This window comes from Chrysoperla carnea, chromosome 3, assembly GCF_905475395.1.
Source record: "Chrysoperla carnea chromosome 3, inChrCarn1.1, whole genome shotgun sequence".
Lineage (NCBI taxonomy): Eukaryota > Metazoa > Arthropoda > Insecta > Neuroptera > Chrysopidae > Chrysoperla > Chrysoperla carnea.
Genome location: NC_058339.1, coordinates 26,166,321 through 26,183,260, shown reverse-complemented (window position 1 = coordinate 26,183,260; position 16,940 = coordinate 26,166,321). Strand labels below are relative to the sequence as shown.

Below are 16,940 nucleotides of genomic sequence, written 5' to 3'. Positions count from 1 at the left end.
AATTATAAAAACTATGTATTGTGTATAGGATTTTTATCTAAAATAGTTTTTTTTTCTACATTATAAACAAGAACATTTACAAGCGAAGAACAAAAATATTTCAATAAATTCCAATTTTTGGAAAAATAATAAAGCTAAAAAATGAATGAATTTTTTCTGTACAAGTAGGAACCTACAATAAGCCATTTATTATTTTCAAAGCAACGAATTACTTTAAATATGTTACCTTTTTCAATTAAAGTGAAACATCATCTTAGCAGCTTGAATAAACGGTTTTCAAGTAGCAAGAGATTAATTTCTTTTGCTTGTTATTTGTTTGGGCCTTGTGTTGTAGTACCTTTTTTGCTGTTTGAATATTTAAGTAGATTTCACGAAATACCAAGATAAGATTTTTTTATTTAAATATCACACAATTTTGATCTATTAAAAGGCTTTTATCGATTTGACAAAATTTGCTTCGAGTTAAAGAATGATTTTTGTAAATAATTGAAGCGCAATAAGTAGTTTGAATTGGCGGAATATAAAATAGTAAATAATAAAAAGAGATTACATAAAAATATTTCTAAAATTAACGTAAAAGCTGCCATTTTATCAAATCGACATAACATTTAATTCGATTGTAAATAATATTTTAAGCATAGTTGAATACAAAATTATAAGTACTTTTTTCAATTTCAATTTACAGCATTAGTTTAAAAAATATATCGATAATTAAAGCGAGTTGCATATAAAATTAAAAAAAAAAAGAAGAAATAATTAGATGTAAAATTTATTAATCAACCTTAATATTTAAAGTTTCGCGTAATGCTGTTAATTGTTCTTCGCCTAATTTTATTTTATCAGCAATTTCACGAGCATCCATTATTAATTTTGCTTTCATATTAATGAAATGATCATAATCGCCATACTCTTCATCGTTTAAGTACTTATGTAAAATATTTGATACATTGATACTACGTTTATCAATATTTTCTTTTAATTTTTTCGCTTCTTCTAATTGATCTTGTAATTTATCTCTTTTATTTTCTAAAATTTTCTGTAAAAAAACCATATGTATTTTAGTAATAATTGTCGGGCTAACGGTTATGTGGAAAGGAACTGTTGCAACAAGTAGTGTACAGCCAATTTTTTAAAATAATTTAAAAACAAATCTTCAAATTGTTGCCTATGTTTAAGCTGTGGGCTCAAAAAATTACACTATTAAAATATCATCGATTGGTGTATCTACCAAATAAAGCTCTTATTAAAAAAATTTGCTGCACCTAAATCTTTATGAAACAGTCACTTAACTCTTCTAATGTATTTTAATTTTAGAAAACTTACCCTTTCTAAATGATCAGATGGTAATCCCATTAAAGCGTTTTCTGCTCTAGCAAGACGTCCTGAAAGACCCAAAAGTAGACTAGTAATTTTTCCAACTTCTTCAACGTGTAATCGATATTTAGCTATTTCTTGTGGTCTTGCTACACGTGTGATATGATCAGATACTTTCGTTCCTAAAGTTTCATTCACATGACTTTCTTCATTCACGGCTAATTGTTCACTTCGTAATACCTCCAATTTCTTATCTAATCGATACATAAGTTCTTCCTGAAAATTTCAATAAATGTTTATAATATTTTGTAAAAATTATTTAATTATTTTGTATACCTTCTTTTGGTTAAGACCTTTGGTGTCTTGCATCCTACTAAATTGCGCCATATCACGACTATATTGTGTTAAGAATTTGGCTTTTGGTTCAGAGGTGGTGAAATATGTAGATGTGGGTGATAAAGGACTAGAACATTCAGTGTAAGTTGAAGAAAGTAATCTGTAAAACACAAAAAGAAAAGTAAATTAATTTTTGCAAAATTCATTAAAATTTATTATTATACGCTAAGTATATAACTTACGATAAGATCATTATTATAATTGTATCCCTAAAGTGCAGTATGTACGGCGAAAAAAAACTCCGGTTTTTCAACACGATAATATTTTAACATTGACAATTAATTATTATTTATGTGTTGTTACTTACTTTTGAGCATGTGGCCTCTTCTCTTTCATCTGTGGCGTTGATGTCTCCGTGGCGACGCTACGATTATTCGTAATTGTTGTAGAACGCGGACGTGTTACTTCTAATTTAAATAAACCACTTACATAATCTGTAGATTTCTTTTGTTCGGGTGCTGGAGCTAAACAATTTTTAAATTTCAATATAATTTCGAATTATTTCAATGTTTAAAAAAATAAATTGAATATGTCTTCTTACCTAAAATACCTTTCAATTTATCGGATGGCGAGAGTTGATTTGCTAAATCCCTTGACAGTTGATCACAATCAATTTCTTCTTGAAGTTTAGAACGTGACGGTAGAAGTGGAGTTCGAATGTTTGCTGTGGGCGAGGAAGTTTCTGTATCACGTTGTAGATCAGTTTGTGATGCAGTATCAGTTGTACAAGCATTTACTCGAAGCACAACTTCCGTCCTTTGTATTAATTGTAATCCTTCTGTTACTTGAGACATAGCAGATGATTCGATTGAATTTGTGTCTAAGCTTGTTGAACCATCTTCACTGCTTGTATTTTTATTTAATGAAACGGGGGAAGCCTGCTCCTCTGTTTCATCAGGTGACACCAATAACGATGAAGAATATGTTACTTCAGGAGATGATAACACCGGAGATTTTGGGAGTATTAAATCCGATTGTGGAAAGGAAATAGACGGTGTTGTGGAAGACGTTGAAGAGACCGATAATCTTTTTTCGAAAGAAGAACAGCCTATTGGTGAAATTGGAGAAATAGGTGAAACTAATGAGGAACTTTGTAGTGATGTATTTAGAGCAGTAGATTTAGGAGAAAGACTTGGTGATGTATGCAATTTTGGTGATTCATTAGATCGATAACTAGATGGTTTAGCTATTGACAAAGTATGTGGAGGGGATATTTTAGCACTAACTGGTAATACGTCTGGTAAATTACATGCCGAATGGGAACAAGATGATGTATCCGGTGGATTATTTCGCGAGTCACATTGTTTCATTTGTAAATCTTTATCATTTTGAGTTAATCGATGGTATAAATTATTGTTATTATTACGATTAACAATTTGAGATTCGTTTGTGTCCGTTGTCGATTCAATTGAAATCATAGCAGTTTTATGAATATAATTTGATGACCATTTATTAATTTCTGTAACTCGTTCACATTCTGTTGTCGTGGTTGTGGTTGTTGTCGTACATTCCAATGGTTTGTTACTACCAGGTGATAATATTCGTTTATAGCTGCCATATTCCGTCTCTTGTGGATCTCGTTCACGATTACCCCGATATGAGAGATATGAAGAACTTTTGGATTGATTTCTGAAACATAAATATTATATTTGATTTTTGTTTGTTTGTCATTAGAATGTAAACAACGTCAGAAAAAAAGTGTTAATTATTTATATTATTTGGTTTGTATATTATTTACGTCAGTAAAATCTTACAAAAAAAAACTAAAGTTGGTTACGTTGGCATAAAAATATGAAGGAAAGAAATGTAATTATAAAAAATTCCACGTTCTACGTCAAAGGATTGGTATTAATCAAAACATTGATATGGGTTTTGATCTGCTATACATAGCCAACGAAAATATCTCGTAATCACTCTTAAATGAATAATTTTTATTAATTCAAAATATATATGCGGAAATATCATCGGGTACTAATTATAACTTAATTTAATTTATATGCAAAGTATTCTATTTCATGCAATAAAAAAAACAAAAACCGTGAGTATCAAAGCTTCATCGCTAGGGTCAAATTTCCCCTTATATGCCTATTTTCATTACTTACTTCTTAAAGAATTAAGATTTTTATCATTTTATACTTTTGAAAACATGTAAAATCTAGACAAAAGGACGGGAAGCCGAATTGGGGAATCGACAATGCTAAAAGGCACCTTTTTAACATGACACAATTCATATATCAATTTTCAACCCCTTAGCTAAATAGCAGATTAGATAGAAAGCTTTATATTTTGGCATAAAGAGAGGAGAAGGGAGACAAACATTAATGGTGTACAATTATAAAAAATCCAATTTTAATGATATTAAAAAAATCGTTCTTTGTTTTATTTTATTTTAAAGTTTTTAAACTCTAAAAAATACCCTTTATTTAAAACACGCGCCCATCCTTCTCCGTTGACCTTCCATACAGTGCATAAGTCTATACTTTCTGGACAAATGATAACTAAAAATTAAGAGTTATGCTGCATAAATGAAAATTATTCACACTGAAATTGAATCACGATAACTATATGCAATGTGAAACATATGGTATTTTTATGTTCTACGATTTCTTTATCACGTGTATTTAGAATTATAAAATATCATTTACAATTTTACTGATTCATACATTAGTAATATTACGTAATCAATAAATAAGTAAATAAATAAATAAAAAAGTGAAGTGGAAAGCAAATTTGTTCTTTATTTTTAAAATAAATAGAGTGAAGGATTTATAATAAAAGACAATAAACACTGCCCTTAAAAAAAATCAGCACTGAAGGACCACGAGATTGAACAGAATGTAAATAAAAGCGAATTATTGACAAAATATAAATCTAAATCTGAAATATACGGGGTGTTGGAAAATTACCGCCACAGCAGAATGATTTTTGTCAAGTCTAGTTGAAAAATATCGAACAAAATATATTATTTCTTCTAAATAGGGTGAAGCTTTCTTTACTTCGTTTTGAAATAGCGGTTATTTCGTCGATCAAGCTATTTCGTCAATTAAGAGTTAATTATGAATGTAAACACTTCGAAAATTCGAGTTATTGAGATTCTACTGTGTATCTTTTTATAGATTTTGTTTTCTTTCTAATTTAATTCATATAAAATATAATATCATGTTTATTAATAAAAAATTAACATACTAATCAGAAATCTAATGGCGACAGCGGTATTGATCAAAAGAAAACGCTATTTTATAATAAACAAGTAATAGCTTTGATTATGACCTTCAATTAATATTATTTATCTGTTTAAAATTGAATATCAATATTTGCAATCATCAATTTGCCGGTTTTACTACCGGTTAAAACTGAAACCGTAAAGGAATCGAGCGTAATATTATTAACAATGAACATATAAATATTATCAAAGATAATAAATGAGATCTCTAAGATATTTCGAAATAAATTTCGATTTTTGCCCCAATTTTCTAGAGCAATTTTTGTATTATATAAATACGTATTTCGACCACCAAGTAGTCATCATCAGTATGAATTAGCTAATTGTAATTATTCTTATTGTATATGTTACTCGTGGCTAATTTGGTGACGGTCTGCACAAAAATTAATCTAGGAAATTGGGGCAAAAATCGAAAAACAATGAATAGTTTAATCAATTTTATCAGTTTCTTTAGTTTTTTTCAATGTTTGCTTCGCCTTACTTTCACTTTCCGAGGGTTCAGGGTGCGCGCGGTATATTTCAATGAATACCTCTTTCGGGTCTTTCTTAGAAGGGTAGATTCCTATCATAAAACGGTAAAAATTGACTCAGGCCTACATTAACCTCGTACTTTAAGATTGCAAAGAACTTCCTCTAATACATTTCTGTGAACTTATTTAATTAAGCTTTCCCTTTCTTCATTAATTACGTCGCCAATTTTTTACTCCAGGTTTTAATTTCTGACCTTCTGAAATTCACAGAATTAATTTGACAATATTTTCTTAACTTTTATTATTCTTTCACGCCAAAGTTCACAATCAGAGTAGTTTCAAAATAATAAAAATCGTCATTTTGCAATATCAAATTACAAATAAGCATGTGCGAGTTTGTTTAAAAATTAAAGCGATTAACAGAGTTCTTTATTAGTAATCTCAATCTTTTGACAGATGTTTTGTTTCGAAACTTTACAATGAACAATTCCTTCAAGAAACGCATGCGTATAACGCCATTCGTTTAAAATGCACATGCGCAGTAATAAAAATTAAGCAAGTTTTCTTTTTTTGGAAGAAACGATAGAATCTAAGCTTCATCATTAACTTTATCGCACTGCGCATGTAACATTTTCCCTTGATCTCAGTAAAATTTATTTCTAAATCATTGAAAAGAAAAAAAAATAAAGTTTTTTGTTTTTAGTTATTTGTATATACATAGTTCATAGTTCAAAAGAAAGAAAAAAACATATTTTTTTCCATCTAATTATAAATGTAAATGTGAAGATTTTAATCACCCCTATGACTATATAATTATCATACAACAGACCTTCGAATACGAAAAATTTTATTTCCACTTCCAAACACCATTTTCAAATATAAGTTATTAATATTTAAATAAATATAATTTGCAAATATATATTAATAATAATATGATGATATAATTTTAAAGATTATATTAAAAGAAATATTGTCAAGTAATAAAAACACTATTAAATAGAAAATAATTATAAAAAACACAATTATTGTTCATCACTATTGAAAATTTCATAAACGAATTTAATATTACAAAATCAAAAACTTTTTTAATCATAGTACAAAAGAAAACGGTATTGTACACTGTGGAAAAAATAATACAACTGACGTCGGTTGTATCGTTGTCGTGATGATAATACAGAAACACACCAACTCCAAGTAATACATAAAGAAAACAACTTTGTTTGTATACATAGAAAACGGACTGACTTGACTGACTGTATGATTAACACCTGAGTCAGTCAGTGTGGAGTTGTGTATACTTACGCAAGCATGTTAGTTAGCTTCTTTATACCGTGTGTACTTATGTGAAGGTTAAATTATGTTTTTATTCCATTTTTTTTTTTGTTCGTTAGTTGATGAAATACACATCATAAACTAGTACATGCAAAGGTATTTTAGTATGAGCAAACCGAGAACGCATTAATCCATAAAGAATCCGAACAAACATATTTTGCGCCAAATCATATTGCGCACGCGCATAAATGCGTGTTAAAGGGAATGAATCGAATGAATGATAATAATTGTTTATTAAAAATAAATACTCGATGGATTGCCCCGTTAATGACCATATCAAAAAGCTTTTAAAGATTTTTCTGCTTAAATTTTATTATATCCACCAGACTAAGTCTTCGAGAAAGAACTTGAGCAAAAGTTTTACACAAAAATTATATGATCCGGTGGGAGATACAATTGGTATCTTTCTGCTTCAGGACCATTTACAATTCTTAAATTTATATAGAAAGACATTGAAATTTAAAAGATTTGGTAGAAGTTGCAAGCAAAAATTATAGCTGTATATTATTTGCACTCGATTTCTACATAAAACTTCCATTTCTTCTCAGTTATGAGCAAAGCAATGTTATCTTGCATTAAAATGATTCAAATGGAGTTAAAATTATTCACTTACACCTGCGCAAATAACATACATTACGATAAAACATGTCACTTACGTAGGCGCAGCCCTGTATTTAAGAATTCGTATCCTGCAATCAGTACATCAAAAAAGAAAATAAAGAAAGATGTAAAGTCCAAACTACAGGCGAAGACCCTAATCAAAGAATAGAGCTCGATGGCGAATGTTTGTTTATGACTGACGCCCTACTTATCGAGTTCAAGGATTTATTATTATATTGCACGAAAGAACATTTTTTAGTGGTTTATTACATAAACGCAATAAAATAAAAAAATAAAATTATGTGAATAGACTCATTAAAAGAAAAAAAAAACTAATGTTTCTTTCGTGCGCATTTATCGAGAACATACGGTATCATTTTTACCATGATTGTAGGTGCTGCATAGATACATCATTAACATGTATGTATAATGTAAAAAAAAAAAACGGTGTATTGTCTCAACTCTCACTGAACACAGCAACAAAAAGAGTGTGTGAGAGAGAAGGTGAAATAAATTTTAAAATGTACTGAAGAACATTAAAGTAATATAAATTCATTCTATCTATGGAAGTTCTCTGCTGTTAGTCACTGTTAGTTATAATTGTACCATTCCGATAAAAAAAAATTGAAACTTGGTAGATATACCCATACTTTTAATGGAAGTTATAGTATCCGACTTTTGTGGCCAAATATGAGCCACAAAAGAAATTTAAAGAATCAAGAAAAAGTTATGAAAATTGCGTAAAAATGCGTAGACCCTAATAACAAGCTTTTAGTTTAACCAATTAGTAATCCGTTTTCAAAAGATCAAAACAATTGAAAGCGTAAAACATAGAAATATGAGACACTCCAATTTTGACTTTTGTTTATAAAAATTTTGTCTGACCGAGTAACACCATAGAAACAAAATAACAGTAATTATTTTTGCAATTCATTTATTCTAAAAACAAAAAAAATTTTGAAATTAGAGTTATTATTTCAATTTTTTATAATCTCGAGTGTACTTTATTAACGTTTTTTAAATATTATTATTCATATAAATTCCACAATTTTTGCAAATATAAATAATATATTCCAAAGATAGCAAGATATATTTACATTAGTTTGAAGGGCAAAGACATTATAACAAAGTCTATCAAGCATTAATAATATAAAAATAATTATAATTCAGAAGAAAGTTCAAGTTAAAAACATTTCGTCAAATTCAAAAAACATAAATAGTTTAAAATTACCTATTGAACATTAATCAATCACAACCAATAATTTTGCTGATTTTTTAAAAATGATGTCATTTTTTTATAATTTTGATTGGCCATTAATTTTAAGCTGTTTTGAATCTTACAGTTACCGCCCAAACAATTTAGTCGATAGCCCCTCGAACTCATGTACGTTAGTTTTCTCGTTTTCCAAACACAAATTTAAATTCTCGATTTTGATGAAAAACATGTTTTGATTAATTTTAAATTATTTCTTTCGTGGAATGGCAGGAGCAGTATTTAATAATAACGTTTAAAAAAACGGCATGTGTTAGCTAACGAAGATAAGGAGTCTATGCCCCGACTTCTTGAAACTTTGCCGTAGTTTTATCATAAGCCACTGCCAGTGGTTCACGAACCTCTTGTGCAATGATTTAGATATTATACAATAAACATAAATGTAAGTATTGCATGAAATAAGTAGGTAAGTACTGACCCCAATAATTGGAACAAAAGGTTTATTGTCATATGTTCAATATCTATAAAATGTCATAAAACCTAAAATGTACATAATCTGGAGACCAATAAATATCGATTTTAAACAATGAATAAGGTATAAATTTCAACATGTTCTCTGCTAGAGGAACAGATGTAAAAATTATTATAGATTGTCTTCTTAAAAATTAAATATGTAATACCTTTTCAAAAGTATTTTAAAAAACATTAAATATTATTGCCTCCTTTATAATCTCTTAATTTGAGAACCTAACGACAAAAATGGTCGTGCATAAAAAAATTTTCATTTTCTCGAAATTTTAAACAGTTATATCTCAAATGCATCATCCGATAGCTTACACTTTCTAGTTTTTGAATCAATATCAACCAAAGCTTGTTTATTTCTCTTTAAAATGCGCTCATATTAGTCTTTATACGAGCTTTTAAGACCAAATTATTCGCCAACAAAGCAAAATAGATCTTCATTTTAAGCTGCCGTATTTCCTCAAATAATGACCTTACAGGAATAAATCTGAACTTATTAGAAATCTTAAATCTTTATGTCTTATCGTTTTTTGACGAGAAATTAGAAAGTACAAGCTAGCGGATAATATACCATTCAAATCCAATCATTTTTCACCGTTATATATCAGTTTAAATTTCGGGAAAATTTAAAAACTTTTTTGAATGCGCCAGTTTTTTGCGGGCAGTATATATATAGTTGTCATAGTCTCAACTATGGAAAACGCAATAGAAATTTTCTTAAAATTAATATATTACTAAAAATGAAAACATTTGACAATATACTTACAAAGGAGTGTTATTCGCTGATTGTTTTTCATGGCATATTTCCTCGTTATTCTTTTCTTTTTTAAGAGCACTTTTCTTAGCATTTGGTGAATAATATTTTGGTAACGGAATATTTTCCTGTTGTTGATGATGGTTGGATGAAATTTGCCGCATACTTTGATATGTTTTTGATAATCTTGGTTGTAAAAGGGGACCGTTATTTTGCGAACTATTTTCAATAAATGATTGCGTTCTAGGTCGAAAATTTTCTTGATCTAATGATGGTAAGTTAGATGATTCATTTCTCAGATTTGTATCATGCGAACGTAATACTTGATGTGGCCTCAGCGGTTCAGCACGAAAATGGCCTGATATAGCAGGATCGTTATGAACTTTTTGACTAACTGCCACTGATACTTTCCCATTGATTATCAGTTTTTGTGTGGAGGAGTGTCTCATGCTTGCACGTTCTGAAGGAAATTTAATTTGTCGATGCGTAGCAAATCCTACCATTGAGTCCTTTTCATATGATGTTGATCGCACAAATGCCGGTGAACGTTTTACTATACTTTGATCTTCCATAGAACGAGGAGATTTTAGAATGTGTTTCCGTTCTGGTGTATTTAATTGAACAGATATTGGACGATTATGTCGTCTTTCTGACATTCGTATATCTGAGTTTCGAGCTGCAATATTTCGATGTAATTGCGATGATAGATTCGAATTTTCAAGGCATTTTGGTGGGCTGTAAGTAGGTTGCCGACTATCTGAAAAATGTCTATCATCAGATTTGTTATGTCGAATATTATTTTCAGAATAATGTCTATCATCAACAACTCTATAGGAATTTTGTTCAGATCTTTGGCGATTTTGAAATGATTTATCAAAATTAGGAAGGTCAACGGCTGACCACGATTCCACTTCAATTTCCGGTGGCGGAGGTGGAAATGGTTCATCGTTATTTATAACCTCCGTTTCTAGAACTGTTGGAGGAGAAGGAGGTGGTAAATCAGGACTTGAAACACGTCGTTCTTGAAATAAATCAGGAAACGCAGTCCTTAAATGTGGATTTTTGGGTGGTCTTTCCGGTACCCAATCATCAATTGATATAGATGGACCCATTATCACCGGTCCCAGCAAGTCATTTGATAAAGACCCGCAACTGTTACTATGCTGATGTCGGGCTGGAAATTCTTTCATTTCATTATTTCGTTTTTTGACAGATTCCAGCCATGAAGTTTTCGAATAATCCGATGCTGACGATGCTCTTCGAGATGCTGGTCGAGCTTTTGGTCTTGGCGGAGGCTGTGGTGGTGGTGATTGAGTTTTTGGATACGGTTGTGTAAGTTGTGGTTCGGATCGCCAAGAGGTTGAATTCTGTTTCGTAGGAGTTCCTGGATGATGATGTCGTTCATAGAAAGATAACAATGCTTTCTTCTGAATTGCTTTTAAAGTTGGATCAGAGACTTTGTGTCGTTTGTCTGGATCCAGGTATGTATACTTTGTTTGATGTCGTTCTAATTCACTAACACGATCTGCTACACTTAGAGATGATTGACTAGCCGTTTGGCCACTAGATCTGAAAATAATAATTTAAATTTTAATAGAATATTTTAGAAAAAGTATTTATTATTATTAATTTAGGTTATTTGTAATATATAGAATTTATGTAATTGATTTGGTTTATTTAAAAAACTGGCTTGTGATCCCAGCTACTCTAGACAATTACAACCCTGCGGTACCCGTAAAGCAGAAAATGTAAATTGTCGGGCTCATAACATAAAAAGAGCAGCTCTTTCAATATCGCATTTCCAAAAAATGTACGCAACTTTTACACCCATGTAGGCAATCCCAATTAAAATATGTAAATTTTTAATCTTTTCAGTTTTGCTCATTAAAAAAATTCCAAGGTGGCAATAAAATATTATAGTAGCAATAAAAATAATTCGATATATATTTAATTTTTACAAGCTGTTATTTAACTTGCAATGTTTGTACGAATGTATGTATGTATGCATGTTTGTTCGGATCAAATCTTGTAAGAGTTTGCATACACGTTTAGTTATAATGACAATGCATGGTTAGTTATAATGACAATGATATGGGTATCAAATGAAAGGGTTGCTGACAAGAATACGAATAATATATGCAAATCGGATACATTTTTGTGGTAAGCATGATCTGATTTTCGCATCGATTAGACCATATGATACACCTACTTTTTTAGTTTTAAAATAAAAATTTAATAAAAGAACAGCTATATTCACCACGAGGCAATTTGTATTGATTTTGTGCATAGTTCTCTTTATTTTGGAGTGTTTTCTCTTAAAATTGTAAGTTTAATTTCATGGACCTTAAAAAAAATTGTATAGTTTTTACCTTTGAAAATTTTGTTGCGAATGTTGACTTGAAGACGTAGATGACGAATTCATAGGAATGTTTTGTGATTGTTCATTCGGTTGCACCGTATACGTGTTCACTGCAAATAATTTTAATTTATTTTGCTGATTATTTCGAATTTCATGTTCTCGCCATGGAACGCCACTATTATTTTCATAATTGTCTGAACCTTTATATTCACTAGGTGGACCGATATATAAAACACTTTCTGAATTATGTCTTTGAGGAGTTTGAACTCTAGCACTATGTGCAATCAATTGTCTTGACGAATTATTATGTGTACAAGAACTACTAGCTACCGACACATCACTTATAGATCCATGCCACTTTAATGTTTCACTGGAAGATGCACTACCTGACGATGTTGTTACAACACTATCACGACCTTCTCGACAATTTTTCACAATAATATCATTCTCGCGTTCACGTTCTGGGGAATCGTCCCAACTATTTGTATTACCTTCAGAAGATGCTAATGTTGAAGTACGATTTATAACAGCTTCACTATCACGTCGTAACCGATCTAGAAATGGTGTGGACATAGAATCAGTACTCGATACATAACTATGGTATCCTTCTGATTGCGCGTATGAAGGTTGTTTTTGATGTTGAGGCGCCACTAATGCATCCTCGTATGATCGAGTATACTTTTCAAGATCTGCTTGAGTTAGTTGTTGAACGTGATACGCTTGTTGATCTTGATATGACCGTGCATATTCTTCTAACTCTTTTTGACTTAGTTGTTGGCTATTTTTATTGTTCAGGTCTCGTTCAGGAGGAGATGGCACCATATAATCTAAATCACCTAATGCTTTCCCTTCTCTGTCCACTTTTGGCATATATACAACATCCATTTCAGTTCCGTGTTTTAATTCAAACGTTTCTGATTGAATTTTTTCACAACGTTCCAGTACAGTTTTTAATTTCTAAAAAAAATAAAAAATTTTAATTAAAATAAATAAAATAAAAAATAACAGCTGCTTTAAAATAAAGAGGGGCAGAGGGTGTGAGAACTTTGAAATCAAAATTGCTTCATGGAAAGTAGTCATGAACACTTTTCGATCAAAACTAAGAGTGTTTAAAAATCAATAAAATTTCATAAAAAATATATCTCATCTGGTTATCATACGGGTGAAGATCATCCTTATACCGTCTCTTAGACCATTATATAAAACTGGGTTCCCATGGACTCTCGTGGAAAATATAAACTTCTTCCATTAATACAGGTGGAAAATACAAACTCAGAAAAAGAATATTTAGATCAAAAACATATAGCTTTGATTTCTATGGATTAAATTAAATACTTTAATAAATACTTACTTGTTGCGAATTTGGACGCTTCATATATGGTCTAGTGTACGTCATAACTTTTTCTTTTGGATAATTGGTATGATCTGTCCATGATTTCGATCGATGAGATCCACCACTCGGGGGTCCACGTAATACTTGTGGTGTTTCAATTGCAGCTGCAACCGGCCATGATGGAAATTTTTCATGCCCTGGTCCATACTTAATACTCTTTAAGCTAGATGCGTCCCGAACAGGGGGTGCTGGTGGAGATGATGAACCACCACTATCGTATTCATCACGTAATATTGATGTTGAATTGTCAACTGATGCTTGATTTTGTAAATATGGATAAAATGAAGATGCTGTTTGCGTTTCTTGGATCAAATCAAAATTATTACTATCATAATTACGACCGCCAGTTTGCTGGAGATTCGGCGTTGAATGTGATGGCATCATCATCTACACTCAAATAAACATTCTTTTCTTTTTTGAGTCCATTGGTGTCTCCACATCTGAAATTATAAAATTTATAATTAGTTAGAATTATACACTATTGTTTCATATTCAGATTAATTACCACAAGTTACAAAATTCTATCAAAGAAAAAGTTAATTTTTGGACATATTTGAATAAATTTCAGTGCGATGATTATTTCGGATGATACAGGATTTTTAATCCAGAAGTGTCAATTTTGCTTAAAAAGTGAATATCTTGGTCCAAAAAGGTCGCGTGGGAATTTTTTTTATGGCTCATTTTCAAGAAAAATAATTTTTCGAGTGGACTTAACAAATTTGTTGAAAAATAATTTTTAAAATTTTGGTACGCTTCTAAACTTTATATAAAATTTTGGGATAACATTTGTCACCCTTTCGACCCCCCATGCAAAGCGACAAGGGGTGATAAAATTATTGAGATTGTGTCTCGTAAACAGAATCATTTCGATTGATATTAAAACTTCAATGAAGTTCAATAGTATGTGAACATGCGTTGTTCTAACTTCCAATTGATATAAAAAAAATGCTTTGAGTTAAGGAATGTATTGCATGCAACAAACCCCATACGGCTCCTTTTTAAAATGGCGTGTTTTTTCGATCACTGAGATTGGATTATTTTGTTATCTTTATGGTTAATATTGTATTTCGTAATACCATACGTAAATAAAAGAAAATTTTTACTTAAACATTTTGTCCGTCAACTTTTAATGTAATAATCAGCTTTGTTCAAGCTACTGGTATAATTGATATTGATTCTCGATATTTTAAAATTTTATAAGTATATTACACATAAAACAACAAATTCCAATATACAGGGTGGCTCTGAACAAATTGTCAAACTTTAAGAAGGTATTCAAAGTAATTTGATGCCGAATATTTTAGTAATTTGATGCCAAAAGTTCTTCTTACAATTCTTCCAAAACTCAATTTTTAAGTAAAGGAGTTGCGGTCCAGTAAATTTAAGAGATGAATGAGTTTCTGAAGAAGCTTTTCGACAAATTTCATTGATTATCAACTTTTTTCAACTTTTATTATTAGCAGCACACATTTAATTATATTCAAAAAGTCTCATTCTGGACTCAGCGACTTCAACAAGCCTCAACGAATTACTAATATAGGAAACGAGGCATTTGACTCAGGAAAAACTCCGCGCAACTTGTGGACATTCAAACATTTTCCACCGCTCCGCGCCGCTTGATTATATGGAGCCGGTGGAAAATGTTTGAGTGTTTTTAAGTTGCGCGGAGTTTTTTCTGAGTCAAATGCCTTGTTTTCTACATAAGTACCTAATTCGTTGGAATAAAAAACTTTAAAAAGGTCGACTCGAGGTAGCGGGTAGATAGAGCTTGTCGACCCTGGATTTTCTTATTCTGCGCATTAAAATCTACATTTCTAGCTAAGTCTGACCCATGCATCTTATAGATTGATATTACGCGCATAATTATTACCGGAAGTTGTACCATATTTTTGTATGCGAGCAAAATTGTTTACTTGGCGAATACCGTCTGTCAGGTTTACTACAGTTCTACTCACTCAACGAATACTATCCATGGATCTGATCTATAGGACGACTTGCGTGCATGTGAAATGTAATAATCACATAGAACATTATCTTTGTGTCCTTACACACTTTGTCATTCTTCTGACCCGCAGCACAAATCCTGAAGTTCATGAGGAATTTTTTTGCACCCTCTCCTCAATTATTCTTCATCATTCAATTCTTCATTATTGAGTTTTAGAATAAAAATTAGAGGCGTTTAAAGAATACGCCCTTCAAATTTGGTTGTTTATTCGTGCAGGTGGTGGGACACCCTATATAAGTATTTAAGTAATTTTTTTTATATAATGAACACATCTTAATAATCATAATATCACTTATATAAAATAAAATACATTGTTTTATTTAGTAAACAACAGCTGGTTTGTTATACTGCCCTTAATACCATAGTAATTCAATATCCTTGAAGGGCTTCACTAAACGTCTGCACTCGACATACTAAGCACTCACGTTACGTATTGAGAACATAATTTAATACAGTGTTTTACGAAATTAATGGCACCACCAACAATTTTAATTTTATTTTTCAACTTAAGTTATAGACCACAGGTATTATAGTGACATTTTTAATCATAGAGATAATATCATTGAGCTGCAAAGTCGCCGTCAAACCGTTCATCGCAATAGACAGAGAATAGATAAATTAAACGCGTATAGCGTGCAATTTCTGTCTATTTCTACCTTTCTCACTGCGGTCAAAAATTCTCTTATTACATTTCCGATGTCTATATAGCTCTATGGTATTATCTCTATGCTTTTTATTCATTACTAATCATAAATATTATCAAAGATAATAAATGACAATTCTAGGATATTTTGAAATAAATTTCAATTTTTTCCCCAATTTGCTAGATCAATTTTTTGTATTTTATAAATAAGTATTTCGACTACCAAGTAGTCATCATCAGTATGAATTAGCTAATCGTAATTACTCTTATTGTGTATGTTACTCGTTGCTATTTTGGTGGCGGACTGCACATTGATAGTTTCATGTACCTACAATTTATACTGTTCTAATTATGATCAGTGTCTCTGTCAATTTGTGACGTCAGTGACGTCAACCAATCAGCTTTATTCAGGTGACTAATGCTTGACCAATGCGCATGATCCTTATATGCCATCACCTGATTTTGACGTTTAAAAAAAATTACAAAATCAAATTTAATTTAATAAAACTATAAATTAATTATGAAAGTAAATAATCTTTTATTTTCAAAATTCATTACTAATTCTAGAAATTCAACATTTTTTGAGTAAGAGTATTATTATTAGCGTCATTCTATGAACCATTCTATGAAGTTCTGCTGTTTTAACTTGGATCACCCTGTATAGAGATTCTGTACTGTTCACATCAGATTTTTTATTGTTGGTATATCAATTTAAA

The 16,940-nt window shown here is 30.6% G+C and overlaps 1 protein-coding gene across 1 annotated transcript; it reads right to left on the bottom strand.

The window, feature by feature from the left end:
• Nucleotides 1-733: 733 nt before the first annotated feature.
• Nucleotides 734-14,009, bottom strand: LOC123295242 (protein Shroom). The gene is made up of 8 exons (XM_044876511.1): nt 13,535-14,009; nt 12,194-13,140; nt 9,837-11,393; nt 2,252-3,339; nt 2,018-2,174; nt 1,651-1,810; nt 1,324-1,590; nt 734-1,036 (listed from the first exon to the last, which is right to left on the bottom strand). The coding sequence occupies exons 1-8, from the start codon at nt 13,961-13,963 to the stop codon at nt 773-775; spliced, it is 4,869 nt and encodes a 1,622-aa protein (XP_044732446.1). The 5' UTR covers nt 13,964-14,009; the 3' UTR covers nt 734-772.
• Nucleotides 14,010-16,940: the final 2,931 nt, after the last annotated feature.

Bases quoted from the DNA above. Each gene is read 5' to 3' on its own strand.
- LOC123295242 (XM_044876511.1), bottom strand. From the start codon at position 13,963: ATGATGATGCCATCACATTCAACGCCGAATCTCCAGCAAACTGGCGGT. The intron at 3,340-9,836 runs GTAAGTATATTG...TTTATGTTTCAG, and splicing joins TCAGCGAATAACACTCCTTT to AAATCAATCCAAAAGTTCTT. The intron at 2,175-2,251 runs GTAAGAAGACAT...AAAATTGTTTAG, and splicing joins TAAATTGAAAGGTATTTTAG to CTCCAGCACCCGAACAAAAG.